Source organism: Galeopterus variegatus, unplaced genomic scaffold (genome assembly GCF_000696425.1).
Source record: "Galeopterus variegatus unplaced genomic scaffold, G_variegatus-3.0.2 Scaffold8075, whole genome shotgun sequence".
Taxonomy (NCBI): Eukaryota; Metazoa; Chordata; class Mammalia; order Dermoptera; family Cynocephalidae; genus Galeopterus; species Galeopterus variegatus.
Window position 1 is genome coordinate 8,951 of NW_007734186.1, and position 10,627 is coordinate 19,577.

The following is a 10,627-nucleotide window of genomic DNA, read 5'->3' on the forward strand; positions in this document are numbered from 1 at the left end:
CCCCCGCCGTCCCGTCCCCTCCGCGCGCGCAGCATCCGCGGTGACGCTCCTCCCCCTCCCGTCGCCGGCAGCCTGTCCTCGCAGCGTCTTCCCTGGGGACAGACGTCCTAACGGAAGCGCTTCCGGTCGAGGGTCCTGGGGGTGACCTGCGTTCTCAGCCCACCCTCCTGGTCTCAGAGCTGCCCTGGACGCCCCGAGACGCCCCCCGGCTGCCCTCGCTCTAGGGAAGTGGCTGGGCGCGCCCCTCGCACGGGACGGCTTGTTGGGGGAGGGGGGTCAGAAGAGCTGTCACCTGCCCTGGAGCGGGGAGGGACCCCTCAGGCCCCTCCGTCGACTCTGAGCTGTTCCTCCCCGAGTCCCGGTTTTTCTTCTTGGAGACACCGTGGTGGGTGGTGTCCTCTGACCTACGAGATGCTGGCAGTAAGGGGGACAGACGGACATGATTCCTGGCCCCTGGGTTCTCGCTGAACCGAAGAGATCAGAGAAACCCAAACCTGGGAGGGAGGGTACCCGCCCGAAAGGCAAAATGCACTTCAGACACCCAGTGGGGACACCAGCGGAGTCAGTCAGGAGGTTCGTGTTTTAGTGTCCTAGGACTGCTGTACCAAATGACCACAAACTGGACGTCAAAACTACAGAGAGTTATTCTTTCATGGGTCCCTGGAGAGTGTGTAGTAAGTTTGTCAGGTCTGTTCTTTTGAGTGGTAATAAGTGGAATTCAAGGGCTTAGCCTTGAGAATCCTACCGGGGAGAAGAATCTCAGAGAAACAGAGAAAATCTCCCTTCCGATATGGCTGCAGAAAAGTGAACGCAAGTCCACCAAAAGAGTGAGGGAGATACATTGGCGAATTACAGAGATTCACGAAAATATCAGTTACTGTCCTTTGTGGCCTGGAGATTTAGTGATTTTGTTTTCTGTTGTCTTGACTTCGGAAATTAATGCTAAACGCTGGGAGGTGAGACTTGTAACACTAGACAAGTTCAAATAGGATTGTTCACAAATAATTTGTTTAGATGGAAATAATAACTAGCTGGCATCTTTATTTTTTTGAAACAGATAGATAGTTGTGGATTTTCTTCTTTTTTTTTAAAAAAGATGACCGGTAAGGGGATCTTAACCCTTGACTTGGTGTTGTCAACACCACGCTCACCCAGTGAGCGAACCGGCCATCCTTATATAGGATCCGAACCCGTGGCCTTGGTGTTATCAGCACCACACTCTCCCGAGTGAGCCACAGGCCGGCCTGTGGATTTTCTTCTTGACCTGTAAAAAGTGCATTAGAATTTTCTTCCCCCTTTTATATATAAACACTGGATTTGTGGTTTGTCTCTTTTAAATGATCCACGGGTGTCCAACTGAATGAGTCACCTGGAGTGGGGAGCAGGGGCCTGAGGCCAATGGCTCCAAGCTCAGGCCAGTGGTGAACCTCCAAAGGGAGAAAAGCGAAGTTGGTTCTTCCCGGGGACCCTTCCCTGCAGGTGTGACAGCCTGCTCAGCCATCCGCAGAAGGAGGGGGTACTGCAAGAAGCTGCAGAGTGTGGAGAAGCCACATGTCCACGTGCAGATGCGGGTGGGGTGATGCTGTATCTTACCTTTCCACTGTAGTTGTCTTGAGAGTGAGTTCTGACACCAGTTTGCCGCAGAATTGGTGGCATCGAAGTGCATGTAGTACAAACTGAGGAAGGCTGTGACGTTCAGACTTAGATATTTGGATTCTGTCCCCTGGAGACAGGATTTTGGACTTAGAAACATGGTTCGGCACAGAATATTACACTGACTCTGGGTGAGGACATTGTCACTCATGAGGTTGGAGGCCCAGGAGAAGGGAGCCTTTCTACAGTTGGCAGAGAAGGAGGGGGGGGGGTGTCCCAAAGATAGGTCCTCTGGCTGTCCAGCTTTCCCTCTCTCGTGGCCAGGAACTGAGCCACCCTGGGGCTACATCTCCACAGTGAGGGTGTGGATTCCAAGCTTGGTTTCCACCTTGGTGTTTTTACTCATAAACCATGGGTGTACCAGGCTGCTTCTCTGAGTTAATTCAAGTGTTTGGTTTTCTTTGGTTGAGAATCCAAGTGAATGTAGAGACAGTGTCAGGAATACAAGAGTATTTTGGAACACAAAGTAAATTTGGTAATTTTTCTGAGAGACTATCCAATAATGAGATGGGCATATTTAAATCCTCAGATGTACATTTGCAGCTGGAAGAAGATTTTTTCCAGATCAGTGTGGGTGTGTCCCTAGAGAATTTCTAATTTTCAAAGGCCATGAAACCTCTGTGACCATTGAATTCCTATTTTAACCAATGTAAGATTAAAGCTTTAAAAAATCTTAGCATGGGGGGGCCGGTCCGTGGCTCACTCGGCCCGTGGCTCACTCCGAAGTGAGCTGACCGGCCATCCCTATATAGGGATCCAAACCTGTGGCTTTGGTGTTATCAGCACCACACTCTCCCAAGTGAGCCACGGGCTGGCCCTAATGTGATGTTTAAGAGTCTGCCTTACGATTTACTTCTAGCACATCTTTGACTGTAAGCCTCTTGCCCCAGCCCAACCCTAGATACCAATTTTATTAGTTTCTTGAACATCCTGTCAGTATTTCTTTGAGTAAAACCCAGTGTCTTAGTTCTGGCTGCTCTAACAAGTACCACAGGCTGGGTGGCTCAAGCAGACGTTTATTTCTCACATTCTGGAGGCTGGATGTCCAAAATCAAGGTACGCTGGTTTGGTTGCTTATGCGGGCTCTCTTCCTGGCTTGCAGACAGCGGCCGCCTTTTCACTGTGTCCTCACATGGGGGAGAGAGAGAATCTATCTCATCTCTGCTCTTAGTGCACTAATCCCATTCATGGGGCTCCACCCTTGTGACCTAATTACCTCCCAAAGGCCATACCTCCTAATACCATCACCTTGGGGGTTAAAAGTTCAACATATGAATTTTGGGGGGACACAAACATTCAGTCCATTGCAGCCAGCGCTAACATATTTATTTTCTTTCCCCAGAGGTACCAGGGCTGATACCCTGCAGTACACTTTGTTGTTCAGCTGTCAACGAGTCCTTCACCTCCTCTCATGTCAGCACGTGACCTCCTTGCTTTTTATTAAGGTCGATAAGATACCACTATATGACCAGTTTTTCTTAAATGATAAAATAAATATATGTAAATTATGTCCTTTGCAAGCTTAATTAGTGATTTAATATTTGATTGTGAAATACATCTTACTTGCAGAAGAAGTTTTATATTAAGTTTAAATAATGATAACACATACAAGTACACATTCTCAGATTTACCACCCAGATCAGCAAATAGGCCATGGACAGTTTTTAGAGTCTCCCCCAGTGCCCTCCCTGATCTCATCTCCCTCCTGCCCCCAAGGTGACCACTGTCCTGACTTTTGTGTTTATGTCTTATAGCTTATCCCTCTTATTTGTTTGAGCTATATTTTCTTTTATTACTGTTGCAGCTTTTCCAGGTAAAGAAGTTAGACTCAGTGCTCCAAGATTCTCAATTTTTTAAAAAATAGTTGGACTTTGCTTTTATAAGGAGCCAAAATCCAGTATTGCAACTAGTGACCATTTTTCCCCCAATTTTTTGGAGGTTAGTTCCAATTTCAAATAATCTGTCACATTGTCTATTTACTGTACATGAAGCTGGAAGACCCTGTATTCCCACTTTTTGGTTTGGAAAATAGCGCACAGTTACTAAAGCGGTTAACATTTGGTAGCAAGTAACTGAAACCCTGTACGGTGAATGTAATGGTTCACTCTAGACTCTAGAAAAGTCTAGAAGACCTGTGGTCTTGGGGTTAATGGTTCACTCTAGACTCTAGAAAAGTCTAGAAGACCTGTGGTCTTGGGGTGAGGTTTGGTCAGGTCTCTGGCTTCATTTCTGTGAGATCTTTTTAGCTCTGCCCACCATGTTAGTTATCTCCATCTGCAGGTTGGGTACTCCTCAGGAGAGCTGAGGCAGAGAATTTCTAGCTAGGTCCATAGCCATCTCTTTGCCATGCCTAAGCTGTACATTGTTTACTTTTCCGTCTTTTGAACTCTCTACGTAGATAGTAGTGGAGTTAGTGAATGACTTCTTCTCTTGATCCTTTGTGTTGGTGTGTTTCATACCTACTGGTATTTGGGGCCGTCCAGTGTACTCACCCATTCCAGCATTTATGGGATTTGGGTTTATTTATTTATTTATTTACTTACTTACTTGCTTACTTGCTTACAGAAGGCTGTGGTTACACAACACTAAATACCAGTGTACCAAGAGTAATTAGGGATGCCCCAAACATCAGACTTCACTCACTGACCTCACAAAGAAGATAGTTCCCATCCTGGAGCACTGTAGCTCTCCTGCTGTTTATCGTACAGGCAAATGGCAGCAGCTGTATTGCAGCATGGCAGCCCGTATTTCCACCCCAGCATGTGGAAGCCAAAGCCATGATGCACTTTCTCAGAGGCCAGACTTTCTGGGATCCTGCAGAATTTCAATTAATCTAATTCTGCAGTAGGACTCATAACCTCTGCTTCTCAGGCAGGAAGGAGCACTCTTTCTGGAGAAGACAGGGCTATTCTGGCCTCTTATGACCACTGTCTGTGTGGTGAGAGAGTTGTCACCCATGATTGCTGGTTAGCCACACCCAGGCCCATGAACGTGGGTTTGTAGTGAGGTCTGAATCCTTACGCTTCCCTTCCTGCCTGAGCCCAACTTTTCAATACAGTGCCTGTCTCCAGGAAGAGGATGTAGTGAAAGTGGAATTGCTGTTTGATTTATTGAAAAATTGGATACAAATAATTTGATACAAATATTAACACTTCTCATAAAGAATATTCTTATTCCACCAATTGGACCTGTCAGTTTATAAAAAATTGGGGTTCTTCAAGGAAATACATCTATCTCAGGGCTTGGGTTGAAGGTTGGGCATAGTCAGGCCTCTGAGAATCAAATTGTTGGTTGAGGGTAAAGAAGGAAATGGTCCCAGGCCTCAGTGTGTTTTCATTCATTAAAACCTTATCCAGGTCTGACCCTTGCTGCATGTCATGCCGAGAACTATTGTGGACAGTGAAAAAAGAGATGAAATCATTTTTGTCACAAGAAATTGATGTTTTTATTTTATTTTAAATTTTTTATTTTTATTTTTTTCAGTGAAAAAAGAGATGAAATCATTTTTGTCACAAGAAATTGATGTTTTTATTTTATTTTAATTTTTTTATTTTAATTTTTTTAAAAGATGACTGGTAAGGGGATCTTAACCCTGGACTTGGTGTTGTCAGCACCACGCTCAGCCAGTGAGCGAACCGGCCATCCCTATATAGGATCTGAACCCGTGGCCTTGGTGTTATCAGCACCGCACTCTCCCAAGTGAGCCACGGGCCGGCCCAAAATTGATGTTTTTAAAGAGGAAATAATTGTTCCATTTCCCCAGCATTTCTTTCATTTCATCAGGGTATTGTAGACTGTTCTGGACCCTTCAGATGGAGAGGAAGTGTGGAAGAGTGGAAGTAGTCACAGTCAAACTGCAGAGAGATGAGTTTACTAGACATGCTGTTAGATCTCTGAGGCAGGATGGGATCACTGTGGAAGAGAGTGCTGAAACAGAAGGGAAGCGATAGGATGGCAGAGCCCTAGAGCAGATGGGAGACCACAGCCCTGTGTGTGAACTTGCTGCGAACTGAGTCCCCAGTGCCGTCAACCTCACCCACTCTCATGCACACCCTGGTGAAGAATGCTTCCTTGTTGAAGCAGAATTCGTTGGATGTTTTAGGACTCAGTGGTCTTTGAGGATGTGGCTGTGGACTTCTCCCCAGAGGAGTGGGCTTTGCTGGATCGTGCTCAGAGGAACCTCTATATAGAAGTGATGCTGGAAACCTTCAGGAACCTGGCCTCAGTAGGTAAGGACCACATCGTCCTTCACTTCCTCCTTTAGACAGAGTGCAAGTTTTCCCTAGCTACGGAGCTCATTTCAAAGTTCGGGCTGACCAGTGAGAATTTACTACTAAGTTAGACAGACATGGTTGCCTTGCTTATGGAGCGTGTGATCCAAGAGCTTTCTCATGGATGTATTGAACCTACTACTTCCTCTCTTAAATGCTTTTGGCCTCCTGAAAGGTTGTTATTCTGTTGCCTTAGAGAAACAGCCGTTGTTGGAGATCATGAGGTTTGGAAATATTAACGAGCAAAATAAATGAATCTTCTTACTGAAGAAGTTGATTTTGGCAGATGCCTTGGCTTCCTTGTTTGACTTTTCGTCCATCCTTTCACAATGTCCTTGTTCTGCATGGAAGACCTTCTGTACAAAGTTAGGATTTGGGCACGTTCCCTTGTCCACTTCTTTCCGTGTTGCTTTCCCGATAAAAAAGCATTTATGTCACCACTAGTCTCAGTCTTCTGGGAAGTATTTCCAGTACATCGTCCACCATTTTGACTTGTTGCCTGTGTTCTCGTCAAAGTCCTGAAACAGCTAATACTCCTCAAAGTTCTCTGTTGCTTGAGTGTGCATTCTTCCTTATAAAATTTATTTTTGGATTGCTATTTGAAAATAAATGTACATGCTGTCTACTTATTTTCTTGCCTTCATCCTACCAGTTCTTTCCAAAGAAAGTAAATTTTGTTGCCATTTGTTTAATGTTATAACACTCAGAATTAATGGGTCAAATCCTCTATAGTATGTATTTGGAAAAGAAATACAAAATAAACAGAATATAGTGTGACTCAAAAAAAATGATTACTTGTTCTTCATTTTAGGAGAAAACTGGAAATGCCATGGCACTGAAAGTCATCCCAAGAACCAGGGGACACATTTGAGGTGAGTGATGTTTACACCAGCAAGAATAGTGTCTCAGGAGAGAGGATTAGAGTGCCACGATTGTGTGTGTGTGGATGTGTGCAGGTATGTCAGATGTTAAGCATTCACAGAAAAATTTCACGAGACAGTTTTATACAAGTGATACGGATGTTGATTGAGACACAGTTCAGTTGTAAACAATTGTCAAGAAAAAACCCCACATATAGAAAAGACTAAAAATGACACCTGTGGTTGAGCCTTCTGTTAGAGCTTCAACTCATACCACTTTGGAACAATTCAAAGAGGTCAAAAAACACACATTCACTGGAAATGGTGACAATATAATCATATTAATCATTAAAAACCATCAATGAATTGTTAACAAATAAATTATTAATAATATGATTCCTGTTTTTACAGAAGTCATGTGGTGGAGATGTCCTCAGAAAATAATGAAAGTTATCAATGTGGAGAAATCCTCAACCAGATTCCAAAACTTAATGTGCACGAGAGACTTTCTACTGGAGTAAAATCCTATGGAAAAAATAAGCTTGAAAAAGCCATCACAGATCCTTCCTCCCTAAAGAGTCACACAGCATCACCTCAACACAGACAAAAGCCCTATCAGTGTAAGGAGTGTGGGAGAACTTTTACCTGTCAATCCTCCTTAAGGGCCCACGTAAGAGCTCACACCAAAGAGAGATCTTATGTATGTAAAGAATGTGGAAAAGCTTTTATGTATTTTTCCAAACTTAGCATGCATATAAGAACTCACACTGGAGAAAAACCATATGACTGTGGAAAGTGTGGAAAATCCTTCAGATCTCCCTCAAACCTTTGGACACACAGAGAAACTCATACTGTGGAGAAACCTCATGCTTGTAAAGAATGTGAGAAATCCTTCTCTTCTCCCTCTTCACTGAGAAAACACATGAAAGTCCACAGTGCAGAGAAAGCCTACAAATGTAAGGAATGCGGGAAAGCCTTTCTTCATTCTTTTTACCTGATCATCCATGCAAGAATGCACACCGGAGAGAAAGCCTATAAGTGTGTGGAGTGTGGGAAAGCTTACCGGTGGCCCTCAGACCTCAGGATTCACATGAGAACACACTCTGGAGAAAAGCCTTATGAATGTAAACAATGCGGGAAGTCCTTCCGTTCTCCCTCATCCTTTAAGGGACACGTCCAGACTCACACTGGGGAGAAACCGTACGCGTGTAACGAGTGTGGGAAAGCCTTCACTAGTCTCTCATACTTCAGAACACACGCGCGAATCCACACTGGAGAGAAACCCTACACGTGTGAGCACTGTGGGAAAGCCTTCAATAGCCCTTCATACTACAGAACGCATGTGAGAGTTCACACCGGAGAGAAGCCCTACAAATGTCAGCACTGTGGGAAAGCCTTCAGCTGGTCTTCATCTTTTCAAGGACATCTGAGAACTCACAGTAGAGAGAAACCCCGTGAGTGTGAGGAATATAATACAGCACTCAGGAGACTGATCCTTACACAGACATGTGAGAATTCACACTGGAGTGAAACTCTCTAAATGTAAGCAGCGTGGAAAAGCCTTCGTAGTCTCCTATCCTTAAAAAACACATGAGAACTCACACAGGAGGGAAACTCTGTCAGTAAGTAGTACGGGAGAGCTCTCAGCAGACTGTGTACTGTATGCAACGAACTTCATACCTTTCGAAATGTTTATCACAGTCTTGAATATAGTGTCGGCTTTATTAGTGCCTTATGCTTAGAGTAGGCCTCTACCATATCCAGTTTTTGCTGAGAAAAACATTTAGGAGATAAACATTCCTTTAGGTATTACTTTGCAAGGGTTGCAACAAATTGTCACAAAGTTGGTGGCTTATAAAACAGATTTATTCTCTCATAGTTTTGGAGATTAGAATTCCAAAATCAAGAAATTTTTTAGGTCAGGTTCTCCTGGAGATTCTGAGGGAGAATCCAGTCTCTCCAAGCTTCTGGTGGCTGCCCACAGTCCCTTGGCATGTAGATGCATAACTCCCATCTCTGCCTCCGTCTTCCTGTCACCTTTTCCTCTGGGTTTTATCCTCTTCTCTTATAAGTCATTGGGTCCAGGGCCCACCCTAACCCATGGTGATCTCATCTTGAGATCCTTAATTACATCTGCAAAGATTCTTTACAAATAAGGTTGTGCTCACAGGTTTTGGGTGGACATATCTTTTGCGGGGGGCCACCATTTTGCCCACCCCATACACAGCCAGGATCCAAAAGATTTTTGACTTTTGGTATACAGAGTTTTAATTACGAATTGCTTGTACAAAAATTGTTTTATTTACACTATGAAATCTTTTGGATCCATAGATCTTTTGGAAGTGTGCTTTTAATATGTAATTGTCAGAATCTCAGATGGTTTTATTTATTTCTCATTTTCATTATGTTTCAAACGTGGGTATTATTTGGATCCATAGATCTTTTGGAAGTGTGCTTTTAATATGTAATTGTCAGAATCTCAGATGGCTTTATTTATTTCTCATTTTCATTATGTTTCAAACGTGGGTATTATGATAATGAGACTTTGGTATCATTAGGATTTTATTTATTGTCCTAATGTCACAGATACTGTAATTTATATACCTGATATCCATCCTCTCTTTCCTCCTTTCTAAGAAAACAATATTTTGGGGACTCTTAGTCTTTATGATAAAGATGTATATTGAGCGTGTTTTGTAGAGAGTGGGCACAGCATTCATTGCCCTGCAGGAATTGCTCAGTACCAGGCTGTTGGATGAGGACGCCGCAGCCAAGGTATTTTCCTCTTTTGCCCTTTTCTGTTCATTTTAGCTCCTGGCTGGGAGTTGGACACAAGGTTTTTAGTTAAAAAGAGACCTAAGGGGCTGGTCAGTTAGCTCAGTTGGTTAGAGCTTGGTGTTGTAATACCAAAGTCAAGGGTTCAGATCCCCATACTAGCCAGCTGCCAAGAAAAAAAAAAAAAAAAGAGAGAGAGAGAGAAACCTTGTTACTGAAGATGATAGAAGCTAGAATAGATGTGTGGTGCTGGATTACCCAAGTCCACATGGTACATGTTCTACATTTCACAGAATCTCTTTCCTGTATTGTTCCAAACTGGAGTTGGTCAGAAGCAAGACTTGCATGAGATCTGGAAGGCAGAAATGAAGAGTACGTCATACTTAGTTTTTGGAATTATCATACAGGGAGATGGGTGTAGAAGGGCTTGGTGGGCCTTTCCCATTCCCAGTTGATTTTGCTGCTTTCTGGGCCTGCTGATAAAGTGTCCACAAACCAAACACCAGGTGCAGTTCTGTGTCACTTAACAGCAGGGATATGTTGTAGCGAATGCATCATTAGGTGACTTTGTCATTGTGCAGACATCATAGAGTGCACTCGCACAAACCTAGATGGTACAGCCTTCAACACACCTACACTATATGGCTCTTAGGCTACAAACCTGTACAGTATGTTACTGTACTGAATACTGTAGGTAACTAGCACAGTGATAAGTATCTGTGTATGTAAAAATACCTAAACATAGAAAAGGTACAGTAAAAATATGGTATGAAAGATAAAAAGTGTTACACCTGTGTAGGGCACTTACCATGAGTGGATCTTGCAGGACTGGAAGTTGCTCGGGGAGTGAGTGAGTGAGTGAATGTGAAGGCTGAGGACATGACTGTGCACTGCTGTTGTCTTTGTAAACACTGTGTGCTTGGGCTACACAAAATTTATTTAAAAATAAAGTCGTTGTGCTATAATGTCACTAGGCAATAGGAATTTTTTTTTTTTTTTTTTTTTTTTTTAAAAAGATGACCGGGGGCCGGCCCGGTGGCGCACTGGATAGTGCGCGGCTTGGGAAGC

General features: G+C 43.6%; 1 protein-coding gene across 1 annotated transcript in view; it reads left to right on the top strand.

Moving 5' to 3' along the window:
* Positions 1-9,182, top strand: part of LOC103608154 (zinc finger protein 77-like) — a 12,480-nt gene extending 3,298 nt beyond the window's left edge. The window contains exons 2-5 of the mRNA XM_008592595.1: positions 1,480-1,571; positions 5,756-5,882; positions 6,736-6,796; positions 7,196-9,182. Of these exons, the coding sequence (XP_008590817.1) occupies positions 1,480-1,571; positions 5,756-5,882; positions 6,736-6,796; positions 7,196-8,324 (1,409 nt within the window). The 3' untranslated portion in view covers positions 8,325-9,182. The remainder of the gene's footprint in view (positions 1-1,479; positions 1,572-5,755; positions 5,883-6,735; positions 6,797-7,195) is intronic.
* The last annotated feature ends 1,445 nt before the right edge of the window (positions 9,183-10,627 follow it).